Here is a 19383-nt window from a genome sequence, read left to right on the forward strand (position 1 = left end):
TTAAAAGCAGAAAGTGTGTTCATTGCATGCAATCTAATAACCTTTAGATTAAAGTAACTGCAGTGAGCAATTTCTTAGCCATACAACACCAAAACAAGAGGAGCCGCTGACCTCAGAGACCGGAAGCTTGTGGGCCTCCGTTCGGTAGATCCCTATGGGAATGTCTCCAGTGGACGAGCATAGCTTCTGGTAGAGCCTGCCATAGTTGCGGATCCACAGGTCGTCTTCTGTGATTTTCATCTAGATGACAAACAACACAATAATCAGCATCATAAGCAGTTACAGTCCAAACACAGTTTGAGCTCCTTGTGTCGCTACTTACGGCACAGAGGAAACCTGATCCCGGCATGGAGTCTAAACCAAGCAGCAGCCTGGTGATGGAGATCATGTAGTCCTTCACAAATGACTGGCAGAACATTCAAACAAAAAGTCAGTAGATATAGATCACACTCGGCACACTCAGGAGAAGGATCTTTGTTATTCAGTAAGAGTTTGTCTGAGAAACCTGGTAGAGGAGAGTGTCCAGCATGCTAACGCTAAACACCTTCCCAGCAGCGAAGGGCAGGCGGAACATAAAGACCAGGTTAGACCCCTTCTCCCTTTCCTTCTGGAGAACAGACACACAGCATTTTTTGGATTACACAAGTCCCAAAGGCAATAAAACAACAGACTGTAATCACCACAATCTTTTTAAAATCTAACTTCTTTAAGCTGTTATGAAATCAAGCTTCCTTGACTTGAAGTTAGCGCTGACAAAGTGACATTCACTCTCATGGCCACATTAGACTTTCCTCTGCATCTGACTAGCATCTAATGTTGGATTAAACTCCCACCATGCATAGCAAAATCAAAACAAACCAAAAAAAAAAAAAAGAGGTTGGAAATCCACTAAAGGCCTTTTTCCAACTGTGAGCCGATGGCGTTCATGAGAAATGTAAATTTATCTCATCACACTGTTGTTTCTGTATTGAAATTCATTTTAAGACTTCAAGCAGTGACTAATTTACTGCTCTGTTGATTGATGTTATTGATGCCCAAGGGGGATTCATTAGCTTTCACGCAGAGAACAACATTATCAACAACAACAGATATTAAAAAAAGCAAGATGTAATGGGTGAAAGGAACAAAAACCACAAGCTTACGATCAATCACACGTTTTACTCTGGGATCATTAGAGGAGCTGTGGCAAAAGAGCTCTGCAAATCAATTTATTTTGAAAGGCACACTAAAGATTGGCTTTCACACTGCCAATTTTTTCCCCTTATGCTGTTTTTTCCCCATTATAAGGTCTGTATTGAAGGAAATGACAGTAAAAGAAAATATGGAGTTTTACCTTTTCCAGTTTGGACAGAGCTAAAGAGTAGTGGTCTTTGACTTTAAACTGCATGAAGCGCATGTTGGCCGGGTGCGTGAGCTCTGTGATGATGCTCAAACCTGGGAACAGCCTGACAGGGGTGGAAACGAGAAGGACACACAGAGAGAGATATTAAAATTTGAAGCTAGTGTGTGAGATTGAAGAACAAGTTTGGGCAAAGCAGACCTGAACAGTGTTTGGACGTTGACGATGGTCTTTGCATCAGCCATATAGTCCTCCTCAGCAATCATGGAACTCTCCTTGTCAACCACCACCATGGTGTCGGCAAAAGTGATCCCACATCGCAGCAGACTGTCCAGACTGTGGAAAGAGAAGGAACGACGATTAAAAAGCTAAAAATAAGAATAAAGAAATAAAGAAACAAGCAGATTTGGGTTGTCTTACTTGTCGATAGAGCCCACTGTATAGAACACCATGGGGAACCAGCAGATTGCCTCCAGGAAGTCTGCTTCGGGTCTAAACCAATCAAAACACAAATAGACTTGAGAGTCCCACCGGTAGAGATTTATACACACAATGATAAAGAGCTAACGTTCCCACAGTGACAGACCCCTCCTCACTCAGTCTTGAAAAATAAGGCACAACCAAACAGCCTGCAGATAAAGCTGAAAATAACAGCACTACACAGGAGTGACTCAGCTTTTTATTGCCTTTTTATTGGATTCCACTCTCATTTGGCCAACTGCGCTTGTGTACCAGCCACAAAACACGACACAGGATTGTGGAGAGCATTGTCCTGAAAGCATTCAGCGTTCCACAAATCATGTTCGCCGTGACCAGTTTTTCTCCTCCACTTGCTATTTACAGAGGGACTCATTCTGCCATCCTCTGCAACCTGTATATGAGACGCAGCTCACCACCATGCTGACTTTGAAGCCTGAGTTTCCAATAACAGCCAATGCATCACAAGAAATAATAGAGATGTTGCGCTCACATGCTCTCCAGCAGGAGCACAATAGGGTTGAGCTCCTTCCTCGGTCGGTAGTAGGCCCGCAGCGGCACAATGAAGTTGTACAGACCATTCCCCGCACTCTCCGCAGAGACAATAATCAGCTTGTTTTTGAAGCCGTAGGAGCGGGCATCCTCGAAAGGGATGTGGTGACAAGCCTAGAAAAGAGCAGTGATGGAGGATGATGGCTATGTCAGCGTAGAAAATAGAGAGAGCAAGCCATTTAAATTTCATACCTTGTCTAAGCGCAGGCAGCAGAAAGGCATCTTTTCTTGCAGGAGGTGGCACAGTGCAGGCGAGCTGCCGATGTATGGCGAGTTAAGCGGGTATCCCTTCACCCACCTGCAGCACAAGCCCACATTTATCTCTGAACTTACCCACTTCCACATGTTCCCACATTAAATCACTCTACTCACTCGCAGTGTTGACCCCACCAGTGGGCTCTCTCATCTTTGTCACTGTCCTCCTTGCCTTCTTCTCCTCCTTCGTCCTCGGACTGGTCTCCCAGAAGGTCAAAGGTGGGGTTGTTGACGCCGTCGACTAGCTCCAGGACAGGGGCGATGCTGTGTCGCCTCTCCTCTGTGGAGTCTCCCATGGCGGGAAGAGCCAAGGTGTTGGCACCCCCGGTCTCTGTTCTGGAGCTGCTTCTGCTTCCTCTCCCACTGCCAGGTCCTGCGCTTCCTGCATCCTGGCCTTCTGGACTGCTGTCACTGGAGTCCTGCAAGTCGATGGCAACTGTGCCTAAAACACACACACACACAGGATCTAAGCATGGATTCAGGTGTAGATCAGCAGTTTTCCTCATTGTCCACTAGGTGGTGTGTTTGTAAAACCACAGTTTTCTGGCATTATTGCTCTTGTCAAGTGTGATTTACTCCATAATAAAATAGATGGTAATTCCTCTTCAAATGCTATGAATGTTTGTTTTAATCTCTTGGATAAATTTCAAATTTGAGAGTGCATAATTCTGGCAGCTGTGACTGAGCTACTCTCTAAGACAGTTTAATAACAGGTTTGCATTTTTGACCAACACAGAAACTGCAAGCAGAAGGTCAGTGTGTAAATGTTACACAGTCTTTGTGCGGCGCCCATCTGACTGACCCATGCTGGCGATGATACTGTGGACTGGCAGGCGGGTGAGTCCATGGTAGATGCTTTGGTGCACTCCCCTGGCATTTCCTCCTGTGCCACCCCACGATGGCTCCCTTTGGCCCCTGACAAATGCTGAGTTCTCCTCTTTGGAGATATTGATGTAAAAGCAAGTGTCAGAGGCTCCCATGATGTGGCACGGACCAGGGTTTAACAGGATATTGGTTGTGTCCAGCCTACGTACTCCGATTAAGCACACCCCATACCTGCAGCCAAACAGACAAGATCAGCTCTGAATTGTGCAACGTCATGTGCTTTAAAAGCTTTTGCAGATCATTGCTTACTTTTTGTGAGCGTGAAAGGAGGCAAAAGTGAAACTCTTCCCCTGGTATTCCCCAAAGAATTTGCTCTCTTCCAGACGGATGTGATGCACCTCATTGGCCGAGCACCGTCGGTAGGTGCGGTGCCATTGGTCCGCCGAGCATGCACCGCCCTCCCTGCGAGGAAACATTTGGCCATGTGGGGAAAGACTGACCTTTAAAACATGTTACACAAAACATCCAGCTCTTCCATCAAGGCTGAGGAGGTAACATCTTATATCTCTGTCAGAGCCGCTGATCAAGAGCACAGCGATGCACGCATGGACACCCAGGCTGTCTGAACAATAGGTCCCAGATGAACACATTCGCACAGTTAGGAGGACAGCAGTTTACACAGGGGGATACGGCTTAAGACGCGGAGGCTAAAGAGGTGATAACAGGAAGCAGGGGTGTGGGGGCAGTGTGAATGTGGGAGGCTTGCAACAAAGACCGTATTACATAAAAAAGTGTTATAGCAAATTTACAGTTTACAGGAACTAAGTGCAAGGCAGCGGAGGAGGAGGACAAATCCTCGTCATGTCGCATTGTCGCAAATGGCATCACGTCCAGATATAGATGCAAACTTATGAAACACCCTGCTTTCGCATGTTGAACCATTTTGCTGAACTGTTAAATGTTTTCGGCCTTTTTGCAATTGAAAAATATGTTTATTGCACTCACTTGTGTGAGCAACATTTGAATAAGCTTTAAATAAGAAGCTGCTGGTGTAATGTGTTAGCTATTTATCTGACATTTTTCATTTAATTCATTAGTTCGTGTTTTTGTTTTGAAAGAAATGCTAAAAACATATAGCCTAGCCACAAATCTGCACATATTTAATGGTGTTACAGCTACCGGTAATTGAAATATTTGAACACAACATCTGTGAAAATTCGCAATTAAAAAAATATTTGTACCCCACTCAAGTGTAGCGTTTCCCCTTGAGATGATCGATATAATTGTGGTAATTTTGCCTCTGCACACCACCATGATGGATTCCTAATGAAACAATCAAGATGTGATTGAAGTCCAGATTTTTAGCTTTAATTCAAAGGGCTTTTGCAAAACAAAATGCAACACTGTTCAGTATTTACAGCCATTTTTATACACCTGCATACAATTTCAGATGCTCAAAATTAATTAATTGGACAACTGCATGCTTTTCAGGTATTTTGCATTAAAACTGAAGGCAAAAAGACCTACAAACAAGCAGCAACTGAAGGTGGCTGCAGTAAAGGTCTAGCAGAGCATCTCAAAGGGTGAAACAGCATTTGGTGATATCCAGGGGTTTTAGACTCCCAGCAGTCTTTGACTGCAAAGGATTTTCACCCAAACATTAAAAAAGCCTTATATCTAAAATATGTCATTTTGTCCAATTAATTTTGAGCCTTGGAAAAATGGAAAATTCCTAAAAAACCCCCCAAACAAACAATCCAGATGTTTGTAAAATGTCTTGAATTAAAGCTGACAGCTTGTACGGAGGCAAAACTATGAAAAACTTAAGAGCAAAAACATTCCACTTCATGCTTAACCATGTAAACAAACACTGTTTCATACCTCACGTTTCCCTTGCAAACAATGGAAGTTAGCGCTATCTGCAGCACAGTATGCAAACTGTGGAAGTTGACAGAGAATTTGGGATAACCTTGAGCACAAACGTGGGAAAAGAAAACTCTACCTGTTGAGGGCTTGAAAGGCTCCTACACGTTGCTTGAAGGCCTCTTGGTGCGCCGTTCTTGAAAAATAAAGATGAGTGACAGTGAAGAGACGCGACGCAGCCGAGTTTGACTGCTTACTGCATTTTTGAATTTCGAGACTGCAACAGCGTACTGTGGACAGTTAAATCGAAAGAACGATAGGAAGAGAGAAAACAAGTGAACTCACTGTCCTCTAGAGGAGTGGATCAATAGAGTGATGAGAGTTGAGGTACCAGGGCACACACAGTTTAAAGCCAGCATGGCATACTTAAACTCTTCTTCACATACCACATGGTCTGTAAGCACAAAAAAGAGAACAGGGACAAAGGATGCATCTGCAAATCGCATTGTTATTTTTAAAAGTTGATCTTCTTCTTTTGCCTGCTCCATCTGACCCTATCGCTTTCTTCTGTCATCTCCTTTGTGGTCTTCCTCTTTTCCTCCAGCTTGGCAGCTTCACATTCATCATCATCTATTCAGTATGTCATCTATCCCTCCTCTGCACATGCCCTAACCATCTTCTCCTCCATCTTCTACCAGCATGTAACATAGCAGCAAAACGCTCAGTGACGCCTCGTGCCTGGTGGACAAGGGTATTATCTGCTTGGAAGATAAAAGTGATTGCTCACAACAGCTTCTTTTATTGATTTGCAGTGACCCTTACCTCCAAATGTGGACCACAACAGCACGAACTCTCACTTCAGGAGTCAAAGGTTGAACTTTTTCCTTTAATTGGTCAAATGTCTATAAATCGATGGATCCGGGTCAAAGATTAATAATCAGACCAACGTATTAAATAGGAATATTTTCATTTGAATTATGCAGTTTTTCTTAATTAACCTTTTTCCCACCACATGTGCACACAGTCCAAACCCAGTGCTTGGAAAATATGTTTTGTTTATCCAACTAACACTTCAAAACTCAACGATATTCATCAGACAATTACATGAAACACAAACAACACATTTAGGCATTTAAGGAGCTGCAAGCAGCAACTTTGCGGCATTTTTTCTTTGCATGCAACACATTCATTCAAATTATTATTAATTTTTTGCTAACCAGAAATAGTTTAGTTTGATGTTCATTTAATTATCTGCTCAAAACACTAAAAAAGAACATTTAAATAAATATGGAAGCTACTCAGGAGTTTCACTGAACTTTGTGCTAAATAAATATTCCCAAAGAAAACTGTTGGTTTTATTTACTTTACCTCTCCTTTAAACACGCAAAATGTAGCGTGCATTTTACATATTAGACTGTTATTGTGGCTCTATCCTTAACATTAAAGGACACGAGCGCACAATCAAATGTCACTATCTCACATTGGAATATGTCTAAATGTCACCTGACGTTTGTCACCGTCCCCGTTGACTCAGATGGGATCAATTTTATGTCGCTGCTCGGTTTTTTCTGTTTGTTTTGGGGGTTTTTTGGGTGGGGGTGAGACCTGGCAACAGGCCGGTGATTCAGTGTCAACCCCACTGAGCCACCTTCCACTCACGTCATTGAGCACTTAACGTAGTGCTGCCTGGGTGCCAAGCGAGCCAAACTGAGCAAACGCAGATGACGGTGCCTCGTTTACCTGTTGCTGCTCAGCATCCTCTTTGAAAGAAAAACCAACAGAGCGATTAATGTTTTTTGTAAGCCAATCAGAGCATCCATTTCTCCTGCTGTGTAATTCTTGATTGCATTATCGACAGTGGTGAGCACACGGGCATGTTAAGGTCCTAAAGTACAATTTGTGCACTGTATCATTGAATAACCGGTGAGAAATGTCAGATCCCGACTCAACTCAGCCGCTACTGTGAGAAACAGGAGGCCAGCTATGATGTAAACGCAGCTTGTGATAAAGTAGCAGACTTTGTGTTTGTGTGTATGTGTGTGCCAGAGGCTGAGCAGGTGAGAGACGTAACAATTGAAACTGCTGATTGTGAATATTCTGCTAGAGAAGTAGTGTTCTTTCGGCTCAACACATCATGATGCAGCTCACAAACAAACACACTGTAGGATCTTGCTATTCTGCCTGTGAAGTCCTTTCAAAGCAGAAGGTTTTATAGAGCAACAAGCATCTGAAGCCTCCTGAGCACAAAGACAAAAACACTGATGTTGTTTCTACAGAGGAACAGTATTCATTATTGTTAGACATGCATTCCTCCCTCTTTCTCTCTCTGAGTCTCTCACACACACACATTTCCCCAGCTCCCAGTGCACGGACGTGGTTGCCATGCATCAAACTGAATCTTATTTTTCCAATATTTAATTTCCAGTGTCCTTCTCGCACCTTTCCTCAACACCGCCCCTTCGCTTCCAGTTTTCTACCCTCAAGCACGGCCCTCCTTGCTGCCCTCTCTCCTTCAGGTGCCTAGACCCAGACCAGGAGTGAAACCAATTACTGACACTAGAACACCGCACATGCACAAACACACATAAGGACACACTTTTTGCTTCCTGTCATGCTGACTTTGAAGGTCTTGGTTTTCTATTACAGAGAGGCATTAAAGGTGTAATCCTGTTTGTGCAAATGTGCATATCTGTATGTAAATGTGGCTATTGGCTCTCCCTGCAAGAGTGCAATTACAACCTGACCACAGGTCGGCCGGCGAAGCTAATTAAATCAGTCGGCCTTTATTGCTTGTACAAGTCAGCTGCTATCAACACCATGCGGCTACAATAAGTTGTGCTAATCAGGGAAACTGGTTATTGTCATTAAAAACAAAAACCTGGACAGTCTGGATCCAATTTTTTATTATTATTATTCAGATACCTCAGGGGTTTCCTGGCCTGCTCCAGCATCATACCCACAGATCTATAATGAACCTTGAGCTGTTTTTAATTCACTTTTGCAAATCAAATTAAATCTTGTATCTCTTGCTCATTAATGCCTCCCACACTATTGCTTAGTGAGTCTATTCTAAGTAGTGTCAAAACAGAGCATCTGTACTTACAGTAATGCGCATGTGACAGCATGCTATTTGCTCTCTGAGTCTATCTACCAGGCCTTGAGGATTCGAGGACGTTAAACTCGATTTATTTGAAGAGCCGTACCTTGTATACGGCTAAAGTCCTATTCAGAACTCAAGAATTTTGTATTCAGCACTAAATATTTGATACAATACTCACATCACCCAGTGCTAAATCAATACTTTGAAATGATTAAGGAGGATTTTTGTGAAATAACACTTAAAAGCAAGTCATAGATTTTACAGCAGCTAAACTCTCAGCACGGGAACGGGAGATTCACACTGCTTAGCTCATGAATTTATCTTTTTGCTTATAAAAAAGGCCAACAAGGTCTGCCTGTGCCAGTGTGGAGTTGAACCTGCGCTGCAGGAGAATTGCCTGTGGTAAGAGCTCTTCTGCCAGGTTAGCTTAACAGCAGACCTCATCAAATGAAGGGGATTTTCTTTGCCAAGGTAGCAAAGTAAAACATTAATCATTGATAGAGACAGCTGGGATGAGGGCGGTAAGCTAGAATTGAGTCTGACTTTCTCCAGGGCTGTAGGCAGAGAGATGTGTGAGGAAAGGGTGAGCTAGCGACCGAGTGAGATAGAAACAGTGGGAGAGAGAATGAGAGAGAGAGTTTGGGTCCTCTTCTTTCACTCACAGATGATTGACTGGCGTCTTCTGTTGAGCCGGAGAAGAAGGGAAGCTCTCCAAAAGGCAATGTAAAAACTCACAGAAACCCTCAGAAGGCTTAAAGCCAAGCTGTGCCAATCTGTCCGGCACTTCTTTAGAGCAGGAAAGGACAGAGAGCTCTGCTGCTGCTGCAGCCCGCTGATAGAAAAAGGATCCAGATTTAGCACGACAGTTGTTGACGCACACTCGAAAATTGTGGTGAACTTTCCAAAATGAGCATAATGTTCTCTGCGGAAGCAAAGTAAAAATGCTTACCTAATCGTCTGTCCTTTTAGACAGCTACGCATCATCACCGGTGACAAAGCAATTCCAGTCACATTATTGGGCAAAATCAACTGTCAAATTGGACCAGGAGAACACACACAGACGATGAATATAAAAAAAACCCTGAACACTTGAACCCCACAGCGAGGGGGCGTGAGGTGGTGGTGAGCGGAATGACAGTGCCAGCATCCACAGAGCGTGAGGGGTCTCTGAATAGCTACCATATGCTATGACCTCGGGGTGACGGTGGCTCAGGAAGTAAAGCAGGTCATGTACTAACTGGAAGGTCGGTGGTTTAATCCCTAACTGCTCCCAGTCTGCAAGCCAAAGTAAAAATAAACAGTGTGTGTGACTGAGACGTGTTGTATAAAGTGCTTTGAGTACTCAATTAGAGTAAGAAAAGCTCTTTATCAGAAGCAGTCCATTTGCCTTTACCAGACATCAACCCGTGGGAGATGTTTTAGACGACCACTAAATGAGGGAATACCATTTTGGAAGAATGCTCTTTCATCCATTAGAGCTCTAGAGAGACTTGTAGAGTCAATGCCATCAGGTACCATTTCATTATTTCCTGCATCCTGGTGTGATCAAATAATAGTAGCTGCATTCAAATGACCAATAATTTGATTTCACACTCACTGCCCACCTGCAAATTTGACATGGAACTTGTTCTCTGGCTTGAGAATCTGGACGTAAAGGGGGCAGTTTGGAGCGAAGTCTTTCACCGCCCATGCTCGAAGGATGGTCTGGTGATCCTGAGAAAATTAGAAACAGAGAGTAGTGAGATAAATGGAGTGGCAGAGAGAGAGAGCGTGAGAGTGCAACAGAGGGAGAAAAAGAGAAAGAAACCCATCATTAGCTCGGCTATAATAATCCCCTTAAAGCACTGATTGCATGCAGCAACTGAATGGTCCGTGCAACATCTCAGAGTAATAAAATACTGACATTTTATGACAGGCTGTGGCAAGAGCATGGAGAGAGGGAGCTCAAGAAGACTAGCCCTGAGAGAAATTTTGAAAAGTCAGTGAAAGGAAAAACAGGAGTTTAAAGCTGCGCGAGGCTGCACTCTGACACAGCGGCGCTCTGAGCTAAAAGGTTATCTTGCTAGAATTTAGTAACAAGGAAAAAACTCAAAGTAGCCGTGGCTGACAGGCACGTCAGTTTGCGGGTACTAACAACAAACCAAAGAAATGGCTAAACTGAAATTTCAACTTCACGGATCAGTTGGGTGAAAAATAAGGGCATCGTCGCTGCATGTTAATGGAAGAATAACTTCCGTGTCAAATCTCGTGGCTCTCCAGTAAAAACTTGTTGATGTTTTTCACGGAAATGTAAAAATGTCAGCCTCGTGATGCATGAAAAGGTGTGCTAACAATTAGCAGACCTTGAAAAGTCCAAATGAGAGAGTCATGCTCGATTGCCTGAACGCTGATATTTTAAAAATGAGATAGTGATATTATTCTAGTAATACACCAGCTTACAAGATATGAATATTAAAGAGTTGCTCTGTAATGTCAAGCACGTTTTTCTCTTATTCTCAGTTTTAGTTCTTTTGCACTGCAATTAACATGTTAGGGGAAATAATCAAGCTAGAAATGAATGCCAAGTCATAAAAAGCTGCTACCAAAGAAAACTGCTATTTTGCTAAGTCTGGTTATACTGATGTTTTGCAGTGTGAGGAATTGTGGCAATACAGGAAAGTGGGGAGGCACGTACAGCAGCAATGCGGTCCACTTCAAACCGGTTACTGAGGATAAAGCAGGCCTCAGCATCGTCCATCCTGGAGGGAGTTAGTACAGCATGTAGCATTGGGAGTGCCGGAGAGAGAGGGAGAGAGAGAGAGGGGGAGAGAGAGAGAATTGGGGAAGCCATGAAACACAGGAAGGAGGGTGTTGTCATGTTATTGAGCGAGAGGATAAAAGAGGAAAAAAGTGGGACAATAGAACAACAAATGTACCAATGTGTCTTTCAAGCCCACGCCATTTAAAGATGAGATAGCAGGAGGCGAGGAGACGGGGAGATTAAACAAACAGGCTTGTGCTCCTTTTTCTTTTCTTTCTCTGTGAAGCTAGCCTAGGGTGCTGCGTCTGTATTATCAAAAGCCAGGGGCCAAAAAATATGCAATATGACTCAAACCGCAATCACAGCTGCTACTTAAAGGCTTGAAGGTGCTACAGGTATTAATTGCGAGTTCGAGCTTGCAGACGCGAGGGCCTTTCATTTCGAGGTGTCTAAACTCAGGTCTGTTGTGGATTTCTGTTTTTCAAGGCTGGATTGATGTGATGATAATAATAGTTTACTTCAGACTCAGCGACTCACTTGGCCCTCATCAGGTCTTGGTCTTTGAGGGCAGATCCTTGCAGATAGATGACTCTCTGGGCCCACAGGGGGACATGAAGGATCCTCCTAACTTGGACATCCATCTCCGCGGGGCAAAGGATCACCACATAGTAGTCCTACACACACAAACACATGGGAACGGGTGTTAACCTACATTATAACCTATATTTAGGTAACACTACCTGAGGAAATGCTGTCAAGCTTGCCATTGAATTGGAATTTAATTAGTTATAAATGTTTTAATGAATGAAATCCAAATTTCCAAGTACGCAAAAAAATGAAAATACATCAAATTAATTAGATCACAGCTACACTAACCACTGCATAATATATATACTGTTACATTATTGGATCCTCTTATCAAAGGAGGCAAATTAATGAAGTTGGCCTATTTAAAACTATGGAAAATGCATCTTGACGCATGCTCAATCAGCCAGGTAAGTAAATCCCTAAAAGTTGATTCAGTTCATCTGGACGTAATGTTTTTAGTTTGAGAAATGTTTTCATGGCTCATCTAAGTCTTCAGTCTCAGCTGACTGCAAGTTTCCCCGACCTTATAAACAGAACATTTGCATAGTAATTGAAACTAACACCACTGAAGGAACAATGGGCTGTGAGGTTGTTTCTCCCACTGAAAACACTATGTCCAGATGAACAGGATCAACCTTTGGGGATATGGAACTGTTTTTCCTACTTTTGTGCTAAACTGCTCAGATTTCCTTATATAGTACATCTAGAGAGTATTCACAGAGTTTCACTTGTTCCCTATTTTATACCTTAACCAACCTGGTGGATCTTGAGAGGTTCAGCAAAGAAGATCGAGAGAAACTCCCCAAAGTAGCGGCGCCCGTGAATACTTTTTGGTACATGTTATTTTTTGTTGTTGTTGTTGTTGTTTTTTACATTTTGCAATAAGTTCAAGCAATTTCTTTTCACTTTGTCATTGTGGAGTATTGTGTGTAAATTTGTATGGTCACCTTAGTGTGGCGAGGTGAGCTAGAAGCACTGCTTCCAGGGCAGAAAAAGCCATTAAGAATAAAGTGGACAGGTGCAAAAACTGCTTATCTCAAACAACAGAAGTGTGAATAACGCAAAGCCACCCTGGTAGAGTCCTAGATTTAGCCCCAAAACTATAGATGATATTTAGAGAGATATTTTATTCCCTTTAAACCCCACCTGTGGAGCAGACCAATCAAAATAACCCCCAAAGAAACAAATAAATATGCACACATTCATTCAAATGAATAAGATAGCGGTTTAATTTTTCCTACTGAAAAGTTCATTCTCTGCCTTAAACTCAGTCGACCTGGCACCTGGAGAGGATCATTACAGACAACAAATGTGCACACACAAGAGCCCCCAACCTCCCCCTTGTCCTACTTAAAACCATTTGGAGAGACCTGTAGCCGGGGGTGAGCGAAGAACTCATTGAGGAAGTCCATGAGGAGGTCGATCTTGAGACAGCTGACACACAGAACCACGTGTTTCTCCGTCTGTGCCCTGTAGCGGCTGTAGTTTCCTCCAGACTTCTGTCGTTCCATCCACAGAAAGGCCAGCTGCTCAAACTGCATTGAGAAAAACATCCATCACATTCAACAGATGGAAACTGGATTAAGTTAGCCTGGATACAGGGAGGAGCCAGGTGGTACATGAAAAGAAAACAATGCCTTGTACTATATAGTGTTTCCATGTGATTAGGGAGAGTGTTTGAGGGGAATTAAGACAGGTGGAAGTTAGTTCAGCATAGCGAATGAATGGAACATGATAGCAGATATTAGCATGGGAAGGCAGGGCATGGAAATAACAGTAGGCTTAAAAGAGAGCTCCACAGAGAGACTTTTTTGTTGTTTTTTTTGTCTGAGCTCTGGAAAGTTGTGCGAATAAATGGGTAGTTTGAGGTTTTAACAGATGTAAGAGTGATCTACTTTCTTGCAGATTTCCACAGCAAAATAACAAGCTATTTTACACCTGACACTTCATTCAGTCTGAGGGGAGAAAAGGAGCATTTATTATCCCGTTTGTTCCCCCGGTGATTCCAGCAGGTCCAGAAAGAACTATCATGATGCAATTTTGTCTCACTCCATGTAAGCAGTTCTCCACAAAATCATGGTTGATACTGTTGTTGGTCTGAACACACATATTTTCATGATTTTTAAGTTTATCAGCCACAGTCACAATGAATCTCCGATGTTTCTGGCCATACACCTACATCTATCAGATTTCAATGGGCATATTTCATTAGTGTGCAGTTTTTCTCTATGAACTAATCATTTTGGCCCAGATAAATGTGATCACCTTTATGTTGAGATAATGTCGGCTTATTAAAGGGTAAAAGCATCATCCAGCTACAACAAATGTGTTTTATTTCGTCCTCTTTTAGACTCTATTACAAAAGTATAGTGATTTTTCTTCACGCTGGGCAATTTGAATTTTAAACAAGAGAATTGGATTAAATTTCAGACTTCTTATTTTAATGGTATTTACAATAATGATTCTTTTGAGGCTCAAAATTGCACAAAATGTCTTGGCAAGAGAGGTGGATTTGTTGTGTGTTGGGGACAGTTACAGGAAAAATCAACAGAGGAAGCAATAAGAACCAGAGCGATGGCTGAATCCTGATGTGCTCTGCGGCTCTCCTGTGCAACCTGGAGTCTGGTCATGGCAGGATCAGAGTCAGACAGAAGGACACACTCACACTCGCAGAGTGAGTGGGGGTGGAGTTGCGTTTGTGGAGAGAGGGCAAAGGGGTGGGCCAGTTTCTAAATGTCAAAGGTATTTATGGATGAAAGATAGAGTGAGGGGCCGAAGAGGATGACATGATAACCACGTCAGTAATCAACAGCATGCAAGTGCAAATTTCCCCAAAGTTGTCTTTATGGTCATGATTTGTGAAGTTATTTGCAACCATGGAGCCCTTGCTCGTGGAAACAAAACAACACAGATAAATAATAAAAATAGTGAGATCATGCTTGTGTAGGATGCAGTCCTACACCTACAGTACAGTGTGTGTCTGCTTATTTGATGCCACCAAAAACAGAGAAAAAAAGTTAGCAACAATTTGTAGCGTCATCACTTGTGTAGCAGTAGTGAGAGCGTGAGAGATTTCCTGCCCACAAAAACCTCCTAACTGCAGGTACAGTATATACACAGTGGAAATTTATCATATTTTCGCCTTCGAGTCTTTCGGGAGACAAACAGCTAGTGCAGCTTCCTCAGGGATAAAAGCTTTACACAAATATGAGAGACAACTGTTAGGATACAGAGGGACAAGTGCATTTGTCAGGGTGTTTTTATCAGTCGCTGTACAAATAGTGTGTTTGTGTGAGTGTGTGTTGGTAAACGGTTGCTCCAATTCTCTGTCATGAGGTTCCCTCAGCGGAGCAGTTAAATGACAGGAGAGGGATTTGGGGAATTGAGTGAGTATGGAAGACACTCTTGTTGCTCTCTGAATAAAAATTGTCTTGCAAATCTATGTAGGCTGCAGTGAGTCATCACATTATTGTGTGATGGGGGGGAAACACAAAAAATATTAGTGTTAAGTAGGAAGACTTTATGTGTTGTGTACCAAGAAAAATGTTAACTTATTTCTGATGAGTTTTAGACACATCTGTGGCTAGTTTATCTCTTATTTTTTACCTCACTACAAACTGAAGGAGAGCTCGAAGCTGTTGGTCGCTTGAAAAAAAATTGATGGAGATGGACGAAATGATTTTTGCCGCCGCTGCTTTTATTTAAATTAATCTGAGTGCTGTTTAAACTTGCTCTGCACTCAAACTTTAGCGCTTTCACTTCTCACCTGGATGGGGAGCACAATGAGGGCCACAAAGATCATGATGACCACCAGGAGCTGCGAGGGCCAGATCTGTGGGGTGACATCGCCGAACCCCACTGTGGAGAAGGTGACCACGCAGAAATAGAGCGAGTCGAACAGGGTCAGGTTGTTGCCCGCTCGCTCGAGGTGTTGAATGCCGCAAATGCTGATGAGAGAATAAGAAAAAGGAGCGGGCATCGTTGAGATAGAGACTTCACACCTAAGCCATAGGCACCTGCTTCACTCGGCGAGGTATGGGCGCTCGTGGAGGGGCAATATCCACAGATAACTGTTTTTCGCGCCTGTGCCTATATGTGTGACTTTGAATGTGTGGAAATGGGAGTGAATGCACGCCCGAGTGCATTTATCGAACATGGTATACTTTAAAATGAATAGGTGTGCGACTCCTGGCTGGGCATAATATCATAATTTTTAAGGGACAGATGAGTCAAGAGGCAAATGTCAAACCCGGAAATGGTCGGAGATACTGTGTGAATGAACTTCTGGATTAGCTCAGGCTTTCACACCAGCAAGCTGCCACATCCTCCAGTGCACTGAAGAAATTGCCAGTTGTCATCTCAGAGCTCTATCTCACTCTTACAGTTACCGATTACCTTTCTGCTCTCTGCCTTTCGCTCTCTTAGCTCCAGTGGCTGCATTTTTCATTCTCCTCTCGCTCTCTCTCTCTCTCTCTTTTTTTTTGCCTTTGCATGTATCACACTAATGGTCGTCAATCTCGCCCTCTTTTCCTTTCTCACTCCATCCATGGCCGCGACACCGTTCACTTCCCACTCAACCTCTATCTAATGTCCTTTTTTTGCCTGTGTTTTTTTGGCCCCGGCTCTCAGTGTAATGTCAGCAGTAAGGGTACGCACCACGTAAACATGAGACAGACCAGTGTGCTGATAAGTATCACCACCTGGTTAAACATGGCTGAGTGCGTCCGCTGGATCGCCCTGTGGAGATCGTTCTGCAGAGAGATGGTGAGACAGATAGGAGTCAATGTATGCAAATGACAACAAGCTAAGTGCTGCATTGTGCAAGTGTAAAACGAGGATGAAATGTAGCTGATGGACAGCAGGACAACTTTAAATGAAAAAAAAAAGCAGGAATATTGAAATGCACTAAAAATGAGATAGGCATTGCCAATTGCTGGAATATAAAAAGCAGCAGGAGAGGGAGGTTACCAAATAATGTGAAGCAGCCTTAGTTAGCTGGATGTCATTGGACTGACTGAGGGAGGGAATGTTAAGTGCCTCAGGAAATAAAATCCATGTTATTATTATAAAGGTTTTCTGACTGATTTACCTTTGTAGGAGAGTGTTTAAGATAAAACTGGTGAGCTGAAATGGGAAACAGAGGAGGGCAATTGCATGCCAACAAAATAGCATAATAGAGATGCTGAGATGAAAAAAAATGGACAGGGACATTGCGCTCCACTTACTATCATGTTCTCCAAAGCATGCTTGGCCAGCCAGCAATTTAAAAAGACAGGGATGAAGAGATTTCTGAAGGATGGCAAAATCACCTGTCGAGAGAAAAAGAAATGCTTAGGCTTACTTAGCTCTTATCGCTCTGTTTTCATATGTTACACAATCATGGTCTCTGGCAGTAAAGGGGGTTCTGTGCATCTTGGGATATCCTCACGGTTTCAGGTACTGGATAGTGATGTGTGATTTTTTTTCATAGGTGGGTGGGACTACAGTGCTTGAAGCCCAAAACAAATGGCTGCCTGCAGAGACTCCCCGTGCCGTCAGTGCTCAGTAATGCGTATCCTTCCACTTACAGTGATCATGAAGGGAACAGCGCTGATCATCTCCAGAATGAAAGGAACACGTAGTACCTGCTCCCAAACGTTGCCCTGGAAACACAAACCACACACAGGGGTCAGGAAACTCCATTGTCTTGGCGACCTTAGGAGATTAACACATAACAGGCCCAGTTACCACAAAGTGCAGGGGAACAAATTGATGAGCTTTTGCACCATACAATAAATCGGGGTGTGTGTTAGGGTTGTATGACTGTCTTTTGAGGAAGGAAGCAGCATTACTCAGTTTCCACTAAGCCTTTCTGCTCAATTAAGATGTCAGCCATAGCTGTTTTTATGTCTCTCCCGCCTGCATATGGCTGACCTGAATCTGACTAGTGTAGGTGGACAGGCATAGGCTATGTCCACAAGAATCAGTCAGCTCTAAATGCTAAGGTCTCTAGCCTCCAGAGCAATCTGCAGAGAGAGCGCCTTATAAGCTTATAGTTTCAGATCCAGACACACATTGATGAATTGCTTTCCCTCTGCCTGGAGAAGGGCGGTCCTCCCCAAAAGTGCTTCAAATGTGTCCATAACAGGACAATGCTGAGGAAGCCTCAAGGAGCTCTGAGGTTCTTTCCAAATGCAAGAGCAAAGGAGCAGCATCAAAGGAGAACAAAAAATGTCAATTTATTAGAGTGTACCTAGAAAATCTGCTTTTGGTTCTCTAAAAGAGATTCCTGTTTCAGGGACTACCCTAAACAGCAATGACATAAAAAAAAAAAAAAAAAAACTAGAGTGGTGGTGAAAAAGACTTCTCCTTCGATAGGTCACATTAACTCACCAGAAATGACTACAACCCAGAATTTGACACAAACAAACAACTGAGCAGGAGATGAGGTTTGCTGCTTCCAGCTGGTGATTCTTGGTTTGTTTTATACCTGCAGATGTCAGACAGTGGCAGGGTACATCCGTGCACATTTCCAAGGTGAGAGTTGTGCCAATTAATGCATGTTGCACAACAGCAGTAATTGAATTAATTACTCATTGCTCAATTATACCATAAATGGAAACTACTCAATCTACCAGCAAAACAGGTATAGCATTAGTTCAAGCAGGGTATGACGTCACTGAGGAGGTAGATCAGGTGGTCTACTAATTGGAAGGTTGGTGGTTTGATCTGCTCACAATGCATTCATAAGAGTGTGAATTTACTTCAATAGAATTCAAATTAATTTGATTTATATAGTGCCAAATCACAACAACAGTTGCCTCAAGGCACTTTATACTGTAAGGTAAAGAGTCTAAAATAACAGAAAGAAAACCCCAACAATCAGGCGGCCCCCTATGAGGCAGCACTTGGCAACAGTGGAAAAGAAAAACTCCCTGTAATGAGGAAGAAACCTCCAGCAGAGTCAGGCTCAGGGAGGTGCAGCAAATGATTGGGGTTGAAGGGAGGAGACACACTGTGGAGGACAGACACAGCTTAATAATAACTGATGATTAAAGGCAGAGTGATGTAAAATGTTCAAAAGAGTCCTTGCATAAACGTTTGTGTAAATGGGTCAGTGAGACAAGTTATATAAAGTGCTTCAAGCGTTCAAGTAGTAGTAGTAGTAGTAGTAGTAGTAGTAGTAGCATAGAAAACAGTTCATTTACCATATTATTTTCTACATCCGGGGAATATCTCATAGAGGGTGCCACGCCATAGTTGCTGTTCATCTGAAAGCCACTTTGCAACCCACCTCAAATTACAGATCCTCCTTTCGTGTTGCTTCTGACTGTGACTATGTGACTGTGACTTTTAGCAAATGGACATTGACTACATGGAGTTTTTTGCCCCCACCTTAGCATTTAGGGGCAGCAGGAAAGCTCCCAAAGCAGAGCTGTGGCACCCAAATAAAATTACAGCAGGTGTAAATAATATTCATTTGAGGACATTTTATCAATTGAGATAATCTTGTTTAATCCACTAAAGAGATTTTAGGTGCCAAAGAAGGTCACAGTTTGTAAGCTTCAGCTTCTTTTTTTAAAAATTAATGTAAAAATGATCTATGGTTGAAAGACAGAATACCATCACTTCAACTTTAATAGCACAGCAGAAATGTCCAGTGGA

General features: G+C 42.8%; 1 protein-coding gene across 1 annotated transcript in view; it reads right to left on the bottom strand.

The window, feature by feature from the left end:
- The window catches only part of kcnt2b (potassium sodium-activated channel subfamily T member 2b), a 42781-nt gene that overhangs the window by 5242 nt on the left and 18156 nt on the right, over nt 1-19383 (bottom strand). Inside the window, exons 7-27 of the mRNA XM_086289462.1 lie at nt 17307-17381; nt 16965-17048; nt 16396-16490; nt 15506-15686; nt 13110-13274; nt 11689-11825; nt 11086-11149; nt 10016-10124; nt 5657-5765; nt 5451-5507; nt 3758-3910; nt 3426-3679; nt 2741-3065; nt 2561-2666; nt 2310-2482; nt 1760-1831; nt 1541-1675; nt 1334-1445; nt 506-607; nt 323-406; nt 112-240 (exon numbers count right to left, since the gene is read on the bottom strand). Of these exons, the coding sequence (XP_086145588.1) occupies nt 112-240; nt 323-406; nt 506-607; nt 1334-1445; nt 1541-1675; nt 1760-1831; nt 2310-2482; nt 2561-2666; nt 2741-3065; nt 3426-3679; nt 3758-3910; nt 5451-5507; nt 5657-5765; nt 10016-10124; nt 11086-11149; nt 11689-11825; nt 13110-13274; nt 15506-15686; nt 16396-16490; nt 16965-17048; nt 17307-17381 (2721 nt within the window). The remainder of the gene's footprint in view (nt 1-111; nt 241-322; nt 407-505; nt 608-1333; nt 1446-1540; nt 1676-1759; nt 1832-2309; nt 2483-2560; nt 2667-2740; nt 3066-3425; nt 3680-3757; nt 3911-5450; nt 5508-5656; nt 5766-10015; nt 10125-11085; nt 11150-11688; nt 11826-13109; nt 13275-15505; nt 15687-16395; nt 16491-16964; nt 17049-17306; nt 17382-19383) is intronic.

Source organism: Aulonocara sp. 'chitande type north' Nkhata Bay, linkage group LG4 (assembly GCF_057382095.1).
Source record: "Aulonocara sp. 'chitande type north' Nkhata Bay isolate Kocher_YH1m ecotype deep benthic linkage group LG4, A_spYH_male_GT1.1, whole genome shotgun sequence".
Classification (NCBI taxonomy): domain Eukaryota; kingdom Metazoa; phylum Chordata; class Actinopteri; order Cichliformes; family Cichlidae; genus Aulonocara; species Aulonocara sp. 'chitande type north' Nkhata Bay.